Source organism: Cydia splendana, chromosome 13, assembly GCF_910591565.1.
Source record: "Cydia splendana chromosome 13, ilCydSple1.2, whole genome shotgun sequence".
Lineage (NCBI taxonomy): Eukaryota > Metazoa > Arthropoda > Insecta > Lepidoptera > Tortricidae > Cydia > Cydia splendana.
This window is the reverse complement of record NC_085972.1, coordinates 10081092-10102684: the sequence shown is the minus strand read 5'-3', so window position 1 is coordinate 10102684 and position 21593 is coordinate 10081092. Positions and strand designations below refer to the sequence as shown.

The 21593-nt window shown below is 37.9% G+C and overlaps 3 protein-coding genes across 13 annotated transcripts in view; 2 read left to right on the top strand and 1 right to left on the bottom strand.

Annotated features, from left to right (window-relative positions):
• LOC134796016 (fibrosin-1-like protein) overlaps nucleotides 1–21593 on the bottom strand; it is a 323185-nt gene that overhangs the window by 76140 nt on the left and 225452 nt on the right. For 5 of the 9 annotated variants that reach the window (XM_063767923.1, XM_063767921.1, XM_063767918.1 and 2 more), the window contains exon 1: nucleotides 1312–1950. The exons of 1 other annotated variant lie outside the window; for it this stretch is intronic. In XM_063767923.1, coding sequence (XP_063623993.1) covers nucleotides 1312–1551 — 240 coding nt within the window. In that variant the 5' untranslated portion in view covers nucleotides 1552–1950. Of the gene's footprint in view, nucleotides 1–1311; nucleotides 1952–21593 lie in introns of those variants that run through there. 3 more of the 9 variants (XM_063767917.1, XM_063767919.1, XM_063767920.1) reach the window with 1 other exon arrangement.
• LOC134796019 (serine/arginine repetitive matrix protein 1) overlaps nucleotides 1–21593 on the top strand; it is a 214925-nt gene that overhangs the window by 38001 nt on the left and 155331 nt on the right. The gene's annotated exons all lie outside the window — the stretch shown is intronic.
• Nucleotides 848–11242, top strand: LOC134796050 (vitamin K epoxide reductase complex subunit 1). 3 transcript variants are annotated; one of them, XM_063767981.1, is made up of 4 exons: nucleotides 848–1297; nucleotides 6686–6865; nucleotides 8814–8911; nucleotides 10969–11242. In XM_063767981.1, the coding sequence occupies exons 1-4, from the start codon at nucleotides 1266–1268 to the stop codon at nucleotides 11169–11171; spliced, it is 513 nt and encodes a 170-aa protein (XP_063624051.1). In that variant the 5' UTR covers nucleotides 848–1265; the 3' UTR covers nucleotides 11172–11242. The 3 variants fall into 3 exon arrangements, with proteins under 3 accessions (XP_063624051.1, XP_063624053.1, XP_063624052.1); XM_063767983.1 differs by lacking the exon at nucleotides 848–1297 and adding an exon at nucleotides 4619–4759; XM_063767982.1 differs by lacking the exon at nucleotides 848–1297 and adding an exon at nucleotides 6168–6369.

The window sequence follows — 21593 nt, the reverse complement described above, 5'->3', positions numbered from 1 at the left end:
AAGGACAACTGAATTCAAGGTGTAACCCTTTTTGGACCTAAGGGTACTGGTTTTTAATTGAACACAGGTACGCAACCCAAATAAGGATTAACGTGGGAAAATACTAAATACGTATACCTACGTGACTTTCAGTATTTTTTATCTGATGCTATTTTATCTTGTTGACGTAAATATAGGTAAAACGTATGACGACGCCGAAGTTATTTCATTACTATTGTTTATCTGTCCATAAATAATAATAATAATTAGGTAATAATTCTCTCGTTTTTAATAGGGTTTTAACTTAACAATAGTCAGGAAATGGTATTATTTTCCGTCGTCTGCCATATGCTGGCCGATTGATCCGTAATTTCTATAAAAAACCTCATTCTTGTAAACAATTATCTTACGTTCATTGTAAGCAAAAATTGCATAAGCAAACCGCAATGTGGCGAATTAAATAGGAGCAAAGGAACCTGTTCGAGCATTTTAGTACGCGTACGGCGCTCGACGAGCCACAAACGGCAGGCCTGTCGCCATAATTTAAAACGATAGCGCGGAATGTAGTTTTATTGTGCACATGCTAACATACCTACTCAACATATTGCCGGTTGTGGACGGCGATAAATGAGCACAAACGAGCGAAAGCCACTTAGACCGAATTTACACTTTGTGGGAGACCGCTGCACCGAGCGCCGAGATCGCGCCTACGAAGTACGACCTCGTCAGCTGCTATCTACTGTTATTTTATTACATGGGTGTATGTAACTACTATCGTGTCTTACAAATGTAACGCCAAACGTATCTTTACTATAACTTTTATGGCGAAAATCATAGGGCACTAAAAATCCACTTACGACTGATCTTTCTTTACACTAGGGTTCATTCAATAGGTCAATGCACTTCCGAGGCAACGTCCAAAGCGATTACAAGGCGCTGTTTTTGTAATGAGAATATGAAATAAATACCAATTTAAATGTCCACTTTGCGATAATTGTTGCAATAATAAATTTACGATAATCGTTTGTTAAATTTGTAGATTCTTCACGAGATTTGTCACATAGGTGATAATTAAGTTGTAGGCTACAATGTAGCCGAATGCATCACTGTAGCGGTAGCGATAATAATATAAAACAAACAATCAAATTTGACCAATCGGCGATTGTAACCGAGGCTGTGCAAAGTATTGAAGCGTGTTCTAATAAGTGCCTGTGTTTAGAAAGAAAGGCCAAGCCATATTGACAAGGTAATCAGTAGGCACAATAGTTCGACAATACGGCTTATACATGGTCGCGCGTTGCATCGTGATAACAGACGGGTTTGTGTACTTACCTCGAGATCTTCGTAGGTGCGAAATGCCATTATGGCGAAACCATCGATGATGTCCTCCTCTCCGAGTGGCTCCCGCGACTTTTTCCTCCTGGTAGGAGGACGAGGCGGCTTCTCTCTCGCCGGGGACTCGTCCTCGCCGCTGTCCCCATCCTTAACTTTACTCTCTCGCTGTGCTTGCATGCGCTGTGCCCGTTCCCTTCGCCTATTTCTCTGATTGCGCTGCTTCACTTCGTTTTCCATCGTTCGCACATTATTCGAATCACCCGACCACCGTGTTTCACTACACTAAAATCCGCACTTCACTTGAATCACTCATGGTTATCCGTCGATATTAGGCTGTATTCAACAAAATACAAATCTTGCACTCGGAGAAAGACACTGGCCGTTTCCAATGGCGGATTGTACACCGTTGCCGCATTGCAAGTAAAATGGCCGCGTAGCACTCGACGGGCTGTCTTCTTTCACATTCACGTAAATGGAGACATAATTACACTTAAACTAAGACATATTACATTATAATTTAACAAGAACTAAGATAATAATACGTTAAATTAAGTTTATACATTATTCTCTATGTTGAGAATCAGTCAATAGTCAATACAATGAAAGGTGTTGCACGACGCCAACGCTACGTCGCGGTCGCGATGGTGAACTAAAGCAGGGATACCAACATAACACGTCTAAGCACAATAGGGCGGCTGTGGCAATGTGGCGCTCGCCTCGGTTGTACTCTTTTCACTCGTACGCTTACACCTATCTTCCTTCTCGTAAAATACAAACTGCTGATGGCGCGTTTGAGTTGATGATATTTTCGCTATTTTTAACGAGTAGATGGTATTTATGCAGCTCTTATTTTTATATATTTAAGGGTGAAAATAAAGTTATGTTTTAAAAACAATGTCGTAAACAGTGTGTAGATTTATTTACCTAGCAACTTTATTTGTAGTAGAGCCATAGTAGAGCTATTAAATAAACAATAAAAATGCAAGTTTTTGAGAAACAAACATTTTATTTTTATATTACTACGTTTTAGTAAATTTTTAACTGTAAAAAGCACTATAAGACGAAATCAATGTTTATAGCGAATATGGCTTTATATATAATTATTGTTATTAGGGTTTCGTAGTCACCTCTAGAAACCCTTATAGTTTCGCAAGGTCTGTCTATCTGTCTGTCTCTCCGAGGCTTTGCTCCGTGATCTTTAGTGCTAGAAAGCTGCAATTTGGCATAATACATAAATCATGCATTGCGACAGAACGGTAAAATAAAAAAAAAATTTAGGGTACCTCCCATACAAAAAGTTTTTTTTTGCTTTGTCCTGTTAGTGTGGGGTATCGTTGGATAGGTCTTTAAAAATGAATAAGGGTCTCCTAAAACTATTTTAAGATATAGTTAATATTTTCGGAAATATACGCTCCGAAAAAAAAAATATGTGTCCCCCCCCTCTCTAAGTTTTGAACCACGGGTCCAATAAATATGAAATGAAAACTATAGCGAACATGATCGGTCTAGTCGTTTGTGACTTATTGCAAAAAATCTTCTTTTCTTTTCTTAGTAAAAAGACGTAATGTACAAAGCGCTGCAAAGGTACTCCCTTATGATACTTACTAATAGCCCTCGTTTGGCCTATTTTGACAGAATGGTAACTACGAAACCCTACACTGAGCATGGCCCGACATGCTCATGGCCGATTTTTTTATTTTTGGCTTAACATGTTGCTTTATGGTAAGAGTTAAACGCTGCCGAAAACTGATAGCGTTATTTTTGAGTTAAGTTTATGTATTACATATTTTTATTAAGTACTAATGAAAACTGAGCCCACAGACTTATGAAATGTCACTCATGAATAACTTTATTAAATTACCTAATGAATAATTTATTTTTACTTACTCCAGATACAACGACATATTTAATGAATTTAATGAATATTTTGTTTATTTCCTCGCAAGTGTGAGAATTTCACCAAAATAAAAGGAGTTTCCAAATTTGGAAAATAGGAAATTTCGTTGCCCATTTCAGAAACGAAAGAAATAGGAAGAAGTTACCTACTGAGAACTTTCCATGTAGGGAATCTCGCAATTTTAGAATCATTCCTTCGACATGTCAATAGATAAAATATCCATACATTACTGTATGGCGTTTTAAGGGCGTCAGTGGAAGCAAGAGCGGGTGAACCAGTTAAAAAGATTTGCCAGTTCGTAATTATTATTTACTTGTCTTTGGCTAGACTCTGAATTATTGGAGCGCGTAACTTTAACGAGTCGTATAGTCATTTAATTGACGTTTTGCATACATTAACGTGTTATTTTTAGTTAACGAGATTAAAATTTATCAGTTGTGTTATGTATTGCTCTCCCCACCTATATTCTGGTGACGTACGCTTTTGTTTAGTACAATTTTGTTATTCTGATTTATAGGTATCACACTAGCTTGTATTATTAAACTGACTTCGCATGACTGATCGTTTTGGAAATTTCTAAAGAAGGTCTTTGATCTGCTGAGAGGATAAATAAAATAATGCCACTCATAAAGTAGTCGTATTAGGCCTTACGTAGTTAGTACCTATAGTAAATAATGGCGATATTACCTGCCTCTCATTATCTAAACCACCTCGCTTACATTCGACCGCCTGTAGGTAAGTACTACTCGGCCGGCAAACCCTACTCTTTTAGTCTATTGTATTACTGTATTTACCTTTGTAGAGTTTGTAGTAGGTACTTTACGGAAGAAATGCAACAAGGAACTGTAACCTAGTTTAGGTAAGTATTATAAGCGTTAATTAAATTAAACAAGTTTTCAAGATGCGAAAGCTATTCATGGTCTTTGATGAAGCGAATATTGACCATGCCGACGAAACTGTTAATAGTATTTTGAGGTAAGTAGTGGATTCTTATCTTCTCATGATATCATTGACCATATTAAATATGATCATAAATTTTATGTCTGTTATTATAAGACCTACCTACCTAGACGGGAAAATATCGTATACCTCGCAATATTAAACGTCCTCGCCTGCGTTCGGCTGTCTAAATTACACTCAACAGTAGTAGTTAATAGTAATAAAGTGTAAAGCAGGGGTAAAGGGATATGTAGTTAGAATTTTGTAAGATATCCGAACCCGAACGTAGGAAGAGTTCTTATGTGACAACAGGGAATCTTAAAAATCTATTTTTAGGTACCTATTTAGCTGTTAAAATCAATAAATTGAATTACTTACCAATAAATTTAATATAATACTCGCATGACATGACACGACAGATAAGCGTCATAAGCGGCTCAGTACCTATTGCTCAGTATAACGCGCGTCACCATTGAGTAAGCATGTTCGTGCCACTCGACACTCATTTATAAACACGAGTTATTAAATAAACAAACAAGTAACTGTATAGGTATAAAACGTTAATGAAAACGTAAGGATTTGTGGTTATGTTATAAAATAACATAAAAGGTAAGTAAGATGTTTATAGGTTCTTATTAGCGAATTTGTATATTTAAATGGCATTGTGTGATGTCGTATCGTATCTTACGTATAGTATTAAATAATATATGTTCGATGTATAATGGTATGAATTGTTTTGTTTTTTGTTATTGTAAAAAAATAAGAATTAATAGGTTAAACTACCATTTTAATGGCACCTTCATAATCGTGTCGATTTAAAACCCTCCCTTCGGTTGTGTTTCACTTTACCGCCACTCGTTGCGAATTTCCTACTTTTTGTTTTTGCACGTGTATCGTAATACACCTACTTAATTCCTACCTACTATTAGAGATAGAGGTGATTTCGATGATTAATAAGTGTATTATCATTATCATAGTTAATGACACGAATGATACCGAGATATAACTGGTAAAATTCGAAAAACAATAGTATGCCATCGTTATTCAATTAGTAGATTCCCCATACACGGATCTTAAGACTGTGAACTTGTGAAGTCTGTAGGTAAATGACAGTATGATCAGTTGATCACTGAAAAATAGTCTAGGCAAATTTTGCCACAGACAAAATCAGACATCATCGTAATCAGAGGCCATAGAGATATAAGAAGAATATTAATTTAGACAAATACCTTTACCAGCAGCTTGTTTGTTGTTTGTGTGATTACACGTACTTATATACTTATAGGGGTCTCCCTTAACTAAAAATGGGTCGTTGTTTAAATAATATAAACGCGCTTCCAGTAAAATAAAAAATAGCGTATAAGGTATATGACTTCCAAACATTTTGCTGCTAAATTCCTTCTGATGTACCTACAACATTAGGGCAGATCCGTCGACTAAACGAATTTTTTATTCCATTTCATACACTGTTTGTGGTTCCCCTTCCTTTAACATCATATTATATAAAAGATCGTGTGAATTGGTAATGAAACAATATTTATATCTGTTTTATCTCGCATCTAAATTAAATTTGGATCGGATAACGCTGTTTAATTGACCGTCAAGACAGTTTTATTGTAGGCTCGTTTTTGTTGTATGTCAAATATTTAATTTGCATATTTAAAAAATCCGGAGGTCGCGGGTTCAAACCCCGGCTCGTACCAATGAGTTTTTCGGAACTTATGTACGAAATATCATTTGATATTTACCAGTCGCTTTTCGGTGAAGGAAAACATCGTGAGGAAACCGGACTAATCGCAATAAGGCCTAGTTTCCCCTCTGGGTTGGAAGGTCAGATGGCAGTCGCTTTCGTAAAAACTAGTGCTTACGTCATTTCTTGGGATTAGTTGTTAAGCGGACCCCAGGCTCCCATGAGTCCCATGGACCCCTGCGTGCTTCTATAAACCGTTGGTTACACGATGCATACAACCTGCGCAATATATATACATGACAAATAAGGTTGCAAAGATTAAAGTAAAACTTTGATTGAGTCATTGTTGACAAATTTCAGTCAGTTGAAGGCATTTGCTGCATTTTCATTATGTTTATAATGTAATTTATTCCAACAATAACTCTAGAAGCTGTTTCGGTTGAAAATGAACTACTTTAGTTTGAATGTAAATCTTAAAGCACTTTAAACAAGTCCACAAAATGCCACATGATCCGTGTGCTTGTCCTCTGTAAGTGTTTGTAAAGTTTTTATTAAATAGGTACCTACTACCGGTTTCCGTTGTCGGACGCCAGACCGTCAACATATCCAGCTCCTCAGGAGACGAGGATACCTCGTAGAGAGCTAGGCGAAACACGTGTCGAGTTTTGTGCTTTTGGTGGTGTTTGTTATATTTATTTGCGTATTTATATTTCCGCGAAGTAATGCCTATTAAATTATTTTACTAATAAAATTACGAGTGCGATCGAATGCTCCGCACTGCCGACGCTCTTTTTATCAACCTACCTATACACAAAAATACAAACATATTTTTTTATTTATTTCAGCCCTACCTTCAAAATGGGTAAAAAAGGTTTAGACAGAGCTATCATATCGGCAGCGATAGCCGGCATCTTGATATCCACTTACGCCTTGTTCGTGGAGATGACCGCAGAAGCAGACTCCGACTACAAGGCCTTCTGCGACCTCGCTGAAAAAGTCAGCTGCTCGAATGTTCTCACGTCTGAGTAAGTAATTCTAATATAGTATAGATAATTTTACTGCATTCTTAACGCGAACCAACTATACCTGTTATTACATTGTTTTGTAAACGAATTCTGCCTTCTTTCTGCTTTCTTTGGGATGTGATCGTGACCATTAGGTGCGACGTGCGACAAGCTTGAGGGACAAGAATAATCTCGGCACAAGGGTAAAGTCGTGGGGGAAATCGTGATAGGTACCTATATGTTATTACCTTCCTGTGACGTATCTAACCATGAAGATTAATCTATATGAATTTACCAGGGCCCTAGTCCAAGATAGATACCCAAGGCTTAAGGATCAGAAAAATGAAGGCCATTGACTCTTTTGCCATTTGACTTTTCAACCCAGAAGAGAAACGTTGATAGTCTGGTTTCCTTTCCACACAATGTGCATGGAATCTATCGAAAAGCTAGCCATTAATAATCCGATAGTTCGTTGGTTGGTGCCAGGATTCGAACCAACGACCTCCAGTTCGAAAGTTGCACTGTGCATCTAGAAACATGCATGCATGTGGCATGCGCCAAGTTGTTAAATAAATCACTAAAATTATTAAAACGGACTTCAATCTTGCGAAACGCGGTTCAAATTCCACTTTAGAAAGCATTTCTGTCTAGCGTAAAAGCTGTTTCCATAAATAATTTTCCAACTTGTGGATCATCAAACAGCTAGGGGAGATTTTTGAAAGCCCTTTCAATGGAGCATAACTCAATGGATGGGGTGCGCACAATTTTCGTCACCAATTTACATTCCCCTTTATGTCTATCATCGCTTATCGTGATTATAATGGGTATCTCTTGTCTATTTTTCATCGCAGATGCGGTGAGGTTTGATGGTTAAAATATTGTTATTACGTTATTAGACTTATTAAGGTTTTGTCTGTGGGAAAGATAATTTGTGCGAAGTATGTATAGATATTGTAGATAGTGAAATGTTTAATAGACTTAATAGGGGCCTATATTGATTCGCATACGTAATACTCCTAATTCAAATTCGCATAACGTATATTACGCATAAATTTTAAATCGCATAATTTATTCCGCATAACTGAGTACGCATAATGTTAATGCGCATAACGTAAATTGTCATAACGATGACTTGGGATAAATGTAATAAGCATAATGTTACTTTGCATAATTATTAAATGGTATAAATATAAAAGGAAGAAAAAAGATTGTTCCGCCACCAAAAAGCGGTATTTGGAAGCCATTGCAGCCAATTTAAATTTAGTTTGGACGATTTTTTCCATACTACCAATTTATAGGTATGGTTCTATTTACCCGTTATAGGTGTACTGAAAATTTAATTTTGATAGTATATATTGTTTTATTTATTTTAATGTAATTTTGATTGTATGGCATTTTATTTTATTTATTTTATTAGATCTGAGGAGTTAAATAATTATGATGTGATGTGAATATAGGTATCTATTATCGGGCTGTTAGAAAAAAAACCTAACCTAACCTAACATCGAAGGCTAAGGCGGGAGCGAAACGAAACGAAGCTGCCAGAACCTAACCGAGTTGGTTTTGCCCTGATCCATCTAATTCCCTCGCTTTATAAAATTATGCTAATTCATTTTGTGACAGTTAAAGTTATAGTTAATAATGTTATGCATAATACAAGTATGCGGATTCATTATTATGCGCAATAAGTGTTATGTTTTTTTTATTATTATGTCTGTTCAGTGTTATGAACAATTATTTTATGCCAAATCTGTTATGCGAATTCATATTATGACAATTAATGTTAGGCGTATTAAGGGGCACCCACTTAATAGTAATTAAGTTATATCTATCATTTATGTAGGTAGGTACCATGTCATCCCAATGGTAGTTATGGTCATCTATAGATACCAACCTACTTTTGCAGTTAGAGTTTTCTTTCAAACTTTTAAGTCTATTTAACTGATAGAATATTATGTTTTTTTTTCAGTTTCTCCAAAGGATTTGGCATAGCGGAGAAAGGGTCGGTGTGGGAAATTCCGAATTGCATTTATGGAATTGTTTTCTACTGCCTCATGATTATTATGAGTAAGTACCTATAGGTATATAAAGTATACATACCATACAATACAAATAGAAATACAAATACTCTTTATTGCACACCTAAATAAAATAAAACAATACAAAAGAAAACAGGAATAATAGCAGAGGTAAACAACAGGCGGTCTTATCGCTAAAAAGCGATCTCTTCCAGACAACCTTTGGGTAGCGGAAATAACCAAACGTACCTGAACATTTTCTGAAAACCTTAGTTTATTCGCTTATTTATTTCAAACCTTTTAGACTTCTGTTTTTGTACTCAAAAGTCAAAAGTCACCTGCTCATTTGATCCCATGGAGAAAAATAAATTGCATACATTTTTCATAAGGTCAATACGGCTAAGTGTGGCTGGCCTTCATATTGGGCTCTGTTTATATGTAGGTACATTGATTACATTGATTATCTAGTGTTTATTGCAAGTTCATGCATTAGCTACTTGCGTTTAATGGCAAATATATGAATTCGCAAATAAGATTAATCAATGTGTAAATAGGTCCCATTGTGAAGGCCAGCCACACTTGTCTCTATGCCACACTTAACCGTATTGTCTTACTTTTCTTCCATCACGTTATTATTATTTATTATAAAGTGTATGTATGTGTAGTGTATGTGTAAATAACTAGGTAATGAAATAGGAAATTTTTCCTTTTGTTAGGATAGAAAAAATGGTGGTTCTGAAATTTCGCAGAAAACATAGGTAACACCCAAATTAAACGTTCGAACTTTCTGCGAAATCGTCACCTTCTTATCCTTATAAATTAGCAAATCATGAATTTGTGTATTTAGGTACTTTTTTAACACAACACCTGAGTTCTTTTGGAAAATATGAGAATGACGTATAAACATATACTTAACAACGTCAAAGACAACTTTTAAGGCAACTTTTGCCCGTGCTACAAACATTAACGTATGCTACAAATCTGTTAACATGCATCGACATGCACCAAGTGCTTACTCAATGCTAATCTAACTTGCAAAGTCGATAACCGACAATCGGGATGCGCCCGCTACACCGCAGTCGTGACTCTTTCCTGAGAAAAATATTGCGAAAGCCTTAGAAGCTAAGCGCAAAGTTAGTACTTTAAGCTTATTTGGTAGCTCACGAGTGGGTAACTGTTAACGTAATGGGCCATTACAAATGGGCTTTATACACTTGCACCTAGTGCCTGGGAAGTGTGAATCTCAGGTTTACTCAGTTACTGATAATGATTTATTGACGTTGGGGTCGGTGCACTATTATAGTAGGTAAGTAGCTCAATAGCGTTTATGGCCGGATGTTTTTTGTTTTCCCCCGTTGTTTTCCTTGTTTTCGGGGCCTAGCATATTATATCACTTTCGATATTTTTGATTTCGTCAGGTCAGGTCGAGTTAAAGGTCCATCGGGACAAGTGCGTCCATAGGAGCAACTGTGCCTAATCTTAGAAACATTTACATTAGATCTGTAAATAAAATGTTAGACTGACCTGCGATGAAAATACTCGCAACTACTTCATTTCCTTGGTGTTCTGACAAACCCATTCCTTCAGCACCGGGCTCAGATAAAGATTCGTTTCGTTGATTGTATAAGATGTTTAGTGTTTACTTATTGTAAAAGATGCAAGTGATAACTGAAGAAGATGGCGCTGAACGACGCCATGTGTTTGGTAGTAATTGACAACTTTTGATTATTTTACCGTATTATCATTTACATTCAAATTCTTAGCCCGAGTTTGTTCTAGACTTTACATATCTAGCCTCCTAAGGCCCAAGGTCCTACCTATAGCACTTATTCAGTTCAATGAAAATTAAATCGTATTCCATTGGAACAGAGTTGTTTTTGCTTTATTTCGTTCAGTTTTTGAACAACGCAAAATCAACTCTATTTCCTACATTGTAGGTTCAAATTTCTGTGGCAAATTTTGCATTTTTCATTTGTATGGCTGGGCCTTAGGAGGCTAGTACAATTAATGAATAAATCTTTGATGATAATGATAATTGTAGCTAATATAGCACATACCTACTGCTGGATAATTTGGATATAAATAAAACCTTAATTCTTGTTCCAGCTACGTATGACCAGCTGTGTGTGGTGCAAATGCAGTTTTTAACTGCAATGCTGTCGGTTGTTATGTGCGTTTATTTAGCCTACCTTTTATTATTCATTCTACAGGATTTCTGCGTGATTTGTGTCTCCACTTATTTGGTAAATATTGGCATAGCCACATTAGTCTATAAGAAATTGAATTATGTCCTTAAAAAATGTCATTAAATATAACATATACATACTCGTGTGAACTGTAAAGAAATAATTTATTCAAAGTATTAAAAGTTTGTAAAAGTCACTTTGTTTTAATTTACGGTTTCAGCACCATCTGTTAGCGAATAGTAGAGAATAGAGCATTCAAAAGTTAAGTGTCCAGATCATAGATGGCGCTTTACATCAGTTGATTACCGCGCCATCTACAAATTTTCTTAAACATCACTAAGTTCCGGAAGCGGCAAAGGTGACATCTATTGGCGAGTAGTATGTCATATGATTATGTAGATGCGTATTGAAAACTAAGCCGCCATACTAAGCTGATAAGTTGGCGCCACCACAGAATAAATAATTTATTAGTACTAGGTACAGAAGACACTCTCTAACAAAATGCGTCTGTTACGATCAGGACAGATATGGCCGCTAGGTGGCGACAGCGCCACGCGCAGCCTATGTCTAAAAGCAAAGACATATAAGACGAATAAAGTCTAAGGAAAAAACGTGCATCGGAATCCAAGTAAAAGTCATTCTCGAATAGATGCCGCACACACCTTTAGCCTATCCTCGGCTAGATGGCGTGACGACACCGTTTCATATTTAACAATTTTAACACATAGATATCAGTGAATGAACATGGATCAAAATGATATAAAAATAATAAAATCATTTATCCATATATATACATTTTTTGATAACTTTATACGTTTTCATTTTGAGTTTTAGTCGTGTGTCGATAGATGGCAGTAAATTTACAGTGACTACAAAATTTACAATGACAGGACCCCTCTATACTATCAAAGATATATGTAACTTCGTATAAGACGAATAAAGTCTAAGGAAAAAACGTGCCTCGGAATTCAAGTAAAAGTCATTCTCGAATAGATGCCGCACACACCTTTAGGCTATCCTCGGCTAGATGGCGTGACGACATCGTTTCATATTTAACAATTTTAACACATAGATATCAGTGAATGAACATGGATCAAAATGATATAAAAATAATAAAATCATTTATCCATATATATACATTTTTTGATAACTTTATACGTTTTCATTTTGAGTTTTAGTCGTGTGTCGATAGATGGCAGTAAATTTACAGTGACTACAAAATTTACAATGACAGGACCCCTCTATACTATCTTTTCTTTTTGATACTATCTATTCTTTTTGCTAAAAGCGACGAAATCGCGGAGTGAAACACGCCTGACACCACTAAAGTTTTTCAATTTCTAGATTTTGTTTTATCATAGGTATCTAAGTATGAATTCCAAATATTTTTCTTTCAGTTTGAAAACATACTATGCCTACGCAGTACGCATCCAGAGGCAGAGTTTAAATAACTAATTTGCAAGACCGAAGTGATCCCATAAGTGTTCTGTGAACAAAGTTTTGTACAGAACACTAAAAAGAACAAGTGCAGGTATATTATATTCTTTAATTTTCGTTTAAATTCCACCTACAATTGCTGTATAAACGAATTAAGTTATAGGCAAGTAGGGTAAAGCGTCTATTACTGGCCACATGCTAATAACTGGAAACCTTAGGTACTAAAATTACTAAAATAAAAAGATTCTTTCTGAAAATTTACTTGGATTATGTGAATATGAATATTAAAGAGTATCTTTTTTAGTATAAGGTGTCTTAGTTATTGGAAAGAGGCCAGTAAAAGACCATTTACTCTATTAATTGTGACGTTCTCAATCAAAAGTTACCACTTAGTCGCTTACTATAGAGACGAAATTTGCTTGTACTTTTATACGAATAACCTGTCAGAGCGTCCTAGTGGCTGATGACAAACGCATGGCTAGCGCAAACTAAGAACAAATATGATGAAGCAAGAAGGTAGAGACATAGGTAACCTCTATGATAAGCAGATATGGTTAGACCAAGATAAGTCTGCAACGAATTTGATAGCACACGCAGTGCAAGTATTATTTTAAATGTCAAACTTCTATGAAATTATGACGTAGGTATAAATAAAATAGTTGCAGACTCACCTCGGTCTGACTATACCTAGATATCATTAGTCCAGACTTGAGACGCATTCTCAAATTTTAGAGTAGGTACGTAGAACTACATAGGTAAAACGGATAGTCAACGATCTGTTAAATCGCATAGGACAATCTTTTCAGGAATAGTTGTCAACAATCCTAGCTGAGGGATTACATGCGGTTCTTTTGAGGTAGGTATCTACAATTTAATCGTTTAATCTTATAAAAACAAAAAATAGAGCATGTACACCTATGATCAACTGTCTGTCTCGGTGATAAGGATCATTTTTGATTAGCAAAAAAGTGACAGTAAGTACTATGTATGTACAGTCAGCATCAAAAGTAGCGTAAAAATCGGGCAAGTGCGAGTCGGACTCGCGCACGAAGGGTTCCGTACCATATAAAAAAAAAAAACAAAAAAAAAGGAAAAAAAAAACTGTCACACATCCAAGTACTGACCACTCCCGACGTTGCTTAACTTTGGTCAAAAATCACGTTTGTTGTATGGGAGCCCCATTTAAATCTTTATTTTATTCTGTTTTTAGTATTTGTTGTTATAGCGGCAACAGAAATACATCATCTGTGAAAATTTCAACTGTCTAGCTATCACGGTTCGTGAGATACAGCCTGGTGACAGACGGACGAACGGACGGACAGACGGACGGACGGACAGCGGTCTTAGTAATAGGGTCCCGTTTTACCCTTTGGGTACGGAACCCTAATAGATGTCTCTATCTGTAGAACAAGTACAGCCTGGCAAAAAAGAGTAGAAATAAAAAATTGGCAACACTGTAGTGTCATCCCTTTCAAATCAATCTATATAAGAGAACGGGACGACACTACAGTATTGCCACTTTTTAATTTCTACTCTTTTTGCCAGGCTGTAGACTAGCTGATTTTTTTGAACGCGAACTGTCGAGATAGATACAGATGTAGGTAGTGCATAATTGTTTTCCATCGTATTTTCTCGGCAACAACGTTTGTGTTTGTCATGCTACTTAGTCAACTTCAGTAGGTACTTTTTTACCGAGACTGACTGAAATAGCAAGATACGTTTGTACGTTTCCGTGAAAATACGATGGAAAATAATTACCTATGTCACTACTTGACGATCGGTCCGGCCTAGTAGTGATGCTGCCTGTGAAGCCGACGGTCCTGGGTTCGAATCCCGGTAAGGGCATTTATTTGTGTGATGAACACAAATATTTGTTCCCGAGTCATGGGTGTTTTCTATGTATATAAAGTACCTATGTATTTATCTATATAAGTATGTATATCGTCGCCTAGCATCCATATTACAAGCTTTCGGCTCGATTCGGGAAATGAATTAGAGACTCACTAGAAATGAAATAGTAAAGATATGTGACGTTCCACTGCAAAAGGTACCTTATGGCGGCTGGCGCCGCGATTCGGGAAATGAATTACAGATTCACTAGATATGAAATAGTGAAGATATGTGACGTTCCACGGAAAAAGGTACCTTATGGTGGCCGGCGCTTACGTCGCATAGCGCCGCAATAATATTGGAATAATAATCGGCGTTAATAATAGCGTAAGCGCCTACCGCCATAAGGTACCTTTACCCGTGGGATGTCACATATCTTTACTATATCTTATCTAGTTAATCTCTAACTGCCGTATTACAAGAGACGACACGTACAAGATCCATTCTAGAAACGTTATAGTTTAGATATCAACCAGTTCTCTTTTGTAGCGCAATTCGGGCAACCAATGTCACTTTTACGCTAGATAGAGTAAGATATCTATTAGATGTGAATTGGATCTCTAAGTCATATCCTGTGGAAATCGTTCAAGAGTATCTCCAGAATCGCGCAAATGTCAAATTTGACAGGTTAGATCTTAAACATATCGTTATCGTATCTTGGTGATGTCTAAAAGATATCTAATAGATGTCTATTTCAAAATCCGAATCGGGCCTTAATTCATTTCCTAAATCGCGCCGTTTGTTTAGTTTGGGTGTAGGTTGATCTGTGTAAAGGTTAGGGAGTGCTCCCGGTACTGGTTTTCTATACAAATACAATACCGGAACCGGGAATTCCCGGTTCTCGCCATACAAACTCAGTACCGGGAGCATTCCCTAGTAAAGGCCTGCGCAAACCGGCGGAGCGCAGCGCAGCTCACCGAGGAGGATTTACGCCGCGCAGCGCACACCGGCGAGGTAAATTCCCCAGCGATACCGCGAGCGCCCGCCAGCTCGGCGCTGGCGGCCGGCACACCAGGGAGCACTTCGGGGCAGGCCGGGGGACGCTGCGGCATGCCGTCGCGTGTACTCTATCAAAAGGGATTAGTGACTAGTGTGCAGGAGTGTGCCGTTCCGGCGCTACCCCGGCGCACTTGGGAGGCCTCGGCGCATACCGGGGGATGCCGCGGCATGCCGGCGCCTACCGCCGCGGTATCCTCTAACGTGCTCCTCGATGCCGCGGAGTAACAATCCTCCGTAATGCTCCGAGGTCGGTCTCAAAGCATTCAAATTTATACCTGAAGGTAATTGAAATAGGGAAGAAAATACATTGATAATTTTAAAGTGATCTGCGCTGCGCTCCGCCGGTTTGCGCAGGCTTTAAGATGTCCCCAGATATTTATTTATTTATTTGAAATAGTATTCCAGGGTGGCAGATTCTTTTAGCGCGCTGTTTCATCATGTTACTATTGACACAGAATAAATAATAGTACCTACTAGGTACAGAAGACTCACTCTCTAACAAAACGCGTCTGTTACGATCAGCACAGATATGGCCGCTAGGTGGCGACAGCGCCACGCGCGGCTTATGGCAAACCCCAAAATTGGGGCCGAACGGATGTACTTTTAGCTACCTGTAGCAAAGCGACGAAATCGCGGAGTGAGCCACGCCTGCTATTGATGCTGAGTGTACACCCGTGATATAAAGTTGAAAGCGCAATCTTTGTATCTGCCGTCAGCGCGATGAGCAAGATGAATGGCAGACTGCGGCCGACGTGATTCGGGGGTGATGAATACGGATGATCTCGAATTCCAAGTGTTTCGCCATGTTTTGATGAATGGATGAGGCGTGGTGAGAGAATTATTTATGTTTTAATAACGTTCTCGGTTCATCGCAGTGTAAAATTGAAACAAATAAGTACCAAAAGAGAACTTATTTAGTGTTTTGATTATCCCGTTTTTGGTTTCTTTTGGTAGGTGTTGGCAAGCTTTGCATGACGATATTTTTTCTTCATATTCATCTGTCGTAGCTGTGATCTGTTCGTCTCATTGGCGATTGGTGTCGATCAAATCAAAAGCGGCATTCCACGTGCTATCCCGTACAAACGCATTTTATTTCGTATATTACCTAAATTTTTTTCCAAGTTCCAACTCGATCATTATTTTACTGAACATTTTTCACATCAATTGTGACAGAAAGAAACTTCTAGGTATACCTTGTACAGGACAACGGTAGACAAATTCGTTGAATGCTCCAAAAATGGGTTCTTAATCCATATGGAGCGGTGATTATTCTGAAGATTAGACACATAAATATTTAATTTAATTTCATTATCGATCGTAGCGCTTCTAAATCAAATTTCGCAATGTTACTTAATTTCCATTTGAAAATAATTATGACTTAAAGCCTTGCGAAACCCACACGATGGCATACCTATCCTACGCTGCTGTATAAAAAGCTGAGCTTCAGTAGCAAAAATGTGTCCGTTAAGCTTATTCTTGTGAGTCAAGTGTAATGACCTCCCTTATCTGTTTAGCGATTTGTCTCGTCGGAAACACATCAGATACTGGGACATGACGAATACAGCTCTTTACCTCTGAAAGTTGCTTTTATGTGTCTTAACATACTTACTCGTAATTATTTCCGTTTTGGCAAGGGTTATACCGCCGCGTGGGCCGATTTTGAATCCCTAGCTGGCGCTTTTTAGACGTTTGACCCCACCTAAAATACAAATTTTTATAGCCTTTAGTGTCCCACTGCTGGGCAAAGGCCTCCCCTCGCTTTCTCCACCTCCACTCAACCCTGTCTTTTGTAGTTTCCCGCCAATCCGGATAAAATGCGTCCAAGTCGTGCCGTCATCTCCTTTTCCGCCTTTTCGGACATTTACGTATTAGATTAGGTATCCTACTCCTTTTAGACTGTGCTGCATTGTTGATGATTTTAAAATATATGTATACAACCGCTACCGCCACAGTAGCTCCTTAAGTTTCACAAAGTGCAGCCAATTAATCTATAACACAGAGCAGAGAGAAGTAAATAACATGGACTGCATACTGCATATCTCTATCAATCCCCATCATGAACACTTCTGACAACACCGTAGTCCGTAAGGGGCTGCAACGGTTATTTATTTATAAACTTTATTGTACCTACAATAAAAATAAGTGGAAATGCCTAAGGCATTTTTTACCAGTCAACTACATGTTATATGGATAAATAGAACATTCTATCTGTTTTACGGTGTGAGTTTACCACGTTAATCAAGGCAAAGTCGCTTCTCTTGTGGCTAAACAGCACCACCGGGGGCTTAGGGCCCTTACCCACTAGACTAGCGGTTAACCGCGGGGGCGGCTAACCGCGCGGCTAGCCGCTTTTCCAATTAGAGAATAAACATAATCGATTACTCACAGTGCATTGAAAAATAACTATACATATCTAAGAACTGACTATTCGCTAATAAGCTTCGATAATTTGGCGCCACGCAACTTTTATCGGTAATATTAGTCCTTATTATACAATTCTCTCGGTCTACAGCAAGATTGACGAGCAATCTATCAACCCTCATTAAAAAACACGTGTGACTACACTTTCGACCGTAAACTTGACAGTGTGGGACAATGCTGACAATGCCTTCGCGACACCGAGGACGTGGTGATCTCACGTTAATTATGCGACCTTACATCATGTATTAGCATGTCGTGTGTCTTGAATAACCGGACAATTCAAAATCAATCGCATATTGTTTGTACTTAACGCTTAAGTTAGACTTATGGTTGACGGAGATTCATCATCACATTCATGATAAATAGGTAAAAAATATGTTTGTGAAGTACGAATTTCTCCTGGGTGGCCGGCTTTTGCTTCATATACCTACTAAAACTGCTATATTCAGTTAATAATTCTTAATAGTTCGTGCACAGTATGCGGACCTCATTATAATTTTTTAATCTTAGAGTAGAACAGTATACATTAAGATAAATTAAGATATCAGTAGCTCACTGTTCGTTGCATACTATAAGAAGAGTAGTGGCTTGGTGCGCATAATATGTCCGTTGCCCGTCATACCCATCTTGATAATTTTATATCAGATTGCCGAGGTCATACCTTGAAACATGTTCCTTACCTAATATGGTACTATATACATACATTTATAGAGGTCCTTTCCGGAAAACTATAAATTCCTCGTGTTTATTAGAAGTCGTAGTCCTTTAAACGACCACTAGAGATATTATATTAACATTTCTAGAGGCATTATACTATTGTAACGGGTTATTAAGAATGTCATTACGAGGATGATACCACGATGGAACTTCTATGCCAGTCATGTATGTATTAATCGAGTATAATTATTATTCCAATTGAAGAATGGTTAGGCAGAATGCAATGTTCTGAACAATTTATCTATATTAATAAATTAATATATATTTTTTCAGCGTTAACATTTCTTTAAACAAATTGAAAACCTTATTTTAAGTTCATTAAAATTATACTTTTCACACTTGGCTAGGTTCACCAGATTCGAAATAGTGATTCACGAATAAGTAACGATAGAACATTAATCCAAGATACTAATTCCGTAAATTTGGTATTCGTTCTTTGTGTTTGCTAAATGCTGCTAACATTTCCGCCAATTTCGGTCGATAGTAGCTTAATCAGGTGCCATGAGTCACAGCATTTAACACATTACTGGGGCGTATTCAGAGGATCTTTAGTTCGTTTTTTTAGCATTAGAAAAAAAGTACTTAAACAATCTTGACATGTCTTTTTATTGAAAAACAATTTTGAAAAATAAGTCACGGCAAATATGTAACAATTATGAATCTTAAACGATTATTTACATTATTTTTAGTGTCCGACCGAAGGTTCGGTTTCGGTTTCGGTTTCGGCCAGTTTCGGCCAAAAAATCATGTTTCGGCTGTAGTTTCGGTTTCGGCCAAAAAACGGCCGAACCTTTCGGCCGGGCCGAAACTTATGAAATGGTACTTCGGACAAAGACCAAAAGTTGGGGAATAAGTAGGACAACAATATTAATACATACCTACATATACTGATTCATGTATAGGTACAGAAATTAATTGGTTTATTATAAAACACAATTCCACTAATGAGAGCGCCACTGGACGGTCGACGCAGTCTTAAGAGGCTGTCAATACCTATAACGCGCACACTGTCTAATTGTATCGGAGTGAATGAAATAGCACTGTCGCACGTAGCCGTTGGCCGAGTATCAGCTCGGCCCGAGTCGAACGATATCTTTTTCGCTCTTATTCACTCACTTATTCAGTCATTTTTCTATCTATGGCAAAAGCTATTGATTAAAACGAAGATAAAACCCTTAAAAGTGTCCCCAGTACAGTTTTTCATACGAATGTTCGACCTTAGCCTCACTCTTTACCTCAATTTACCATTGGTTTGTGTTCCACATGTACTTCAGCTTAGCCTTTGGCCTCGCTGCGCCATGCTCGGCCTACGGTCTCGCTTTTTAATACAATGGACATTGGTTGGAGTCTGTGCTTAGCTACTTATCTTGAAGCCTGAAGCACGGCTTTGACTTCGCATGAAAGTTCGCCTCACTGGGGCACTTGGGACTTTTAGGCCCAGGTGAAGATCGGTACCCGGCCTTGCGATATTGTTACCAAAAAATTTCGCGCTCGCTGCGCTCGCGTTTTTGGTTGCTTTTTTGGTTGACCCTATATCTACATGTTAGCTTGACTGGTGAATGAATAGAGTTAGACCAAGAAAATTCTGCAATGATTTTGATAGCACACGCAGTGCTACTAGTGCAAATGTTATTTATACGTCAAGTTTTGACGTTTAAAGTAACACTTGCACTGCATGTGTTATCAAAATCGTTGCAGAATTATCTTGGTCTAACTCTAGTAATTTTCTTAAAAAACTGCTTAAGTAACATCAATTTCAAGGACATTGGGTGTTGACAGACCCATAATATGTGTGTAAAAGCAGTTTTATGACATTTTTTCAACGATTTTAACAAGTCTACAAAAAGTTTCGGTTTCGGTTTCGGTTTCGGCCGAAACTAGAGCCAAAGCCGAACATTCGGTTTCGGTTTCGGTTTCGGCAAAAAAACATGTTTCGGTCGGACACTAATTATTTTGCTTTCATAAGTAATAGTTACTGATTTTTAAAATCTTTTTCTAATGCTAAAAAAAAATAACTATAGGAAGTGCAAAAGCTCATTGTTTTTGATTATGTTACCATTGTTGACACAGTTTATTGGCTATTTGTAAACCTTGTTGCTGCGAAATAAGATTCTGAATAGTCTGTATAGAAGGCTACTCCAGTGCGCTTTCATCTTTATCTCCGTGGTGTCAAGCGCATGTCATGGATTGCCACTGCGACGCGATCTACTTTAGGGCTTGCATGCATCAGTTTTGTAAATTGAAAGTATCGTTCATGAATCGTATTGTTCGCAATTGTTTTCTGCTGAAAATACATCATTATAATATTCGTTTTTGCGGTAGGTTTGACCCGCGGATCAAACCGCGCGTTGAATGGCGTTTTACTTCCATCCCTTCCATGTCGCTTTATTCGGAAACTTTTTTTTTTTTTCGATGTGACGCGCGCACAGGTCTCGTGAGCAAGGACCCCGCTAAGGATACGGGCGAGCCTTGCTCATATGCATATCTGTCGCCAGTTTTCCCTTGGTCGCCTTATACGACACCCACGGGACGAGATGGGGTGGTGCTATTCTTTTCTGATGCCGGCACCACACGGCACTAATCGGAAACTAAAGGGGCCCACTGATTAACAGTCCGCCGGACGGTATCGGCCTGTCAGTTGTTCAGAACTGTCAAAATTTTGTTCTAACTGACAGGCCCGTACCGTCCGGCGGACTGTTAATCAGTGGGCCCCTTAAATCTTGACATAAAACCATTGACACACCAGACGCCCTTAGCTTCTACATTCTACGCACATTCTCTAATCTTTCACCTTGAGGCCGAAAACTAAATAGTTTAACGTAACTCTACTAAGTAGCCTACTTAGGGTCGGTTGCACCAAACTGTTCGTATCGTTAAAGAATTCGCTAAATTTTTATGTACTTATGGAAAGTTTCATAGTAAAGCTCCGGGGCGCGCCGGCTGACGTTGATCAGTCTGTCAAATTTAATGTGGTTGGTGCAACTGGCCCTTAGGGTAGTTTAGTATTACAGTCTGTGTAGACATTTACAGAATATGCAACAGTTGTATTATCTGTTTTTATACTACTGCCCAAAAACGGGA

What these genes read in the sequence shown, in the direction of transcription:
- LOC134796050 (XM_063767981.1), top strand. Translation starts at nt 1,266, where the DNA reads ATGGTCGCGCGTTGCATCGTGATAACAGACGG. An exon ending in TCGAATGTTCTCACGTCTGA is followed by an intron (nt 6,866 to 8,813) that starts GTAAGTAATTCT and finishes TTTTTTTTTCAG; the next exon opens with TTTCTCCAAAGGATTTGGCA. An exon ending in CTGCCTCATGATTATTATGA is followed by an intron (nt 8,912 to 10,968) that starts GTAAGTACCTAT and finishes TTCTTGTTCCAG; the next exon opens with CTACGTATGACCAGCTGTGT.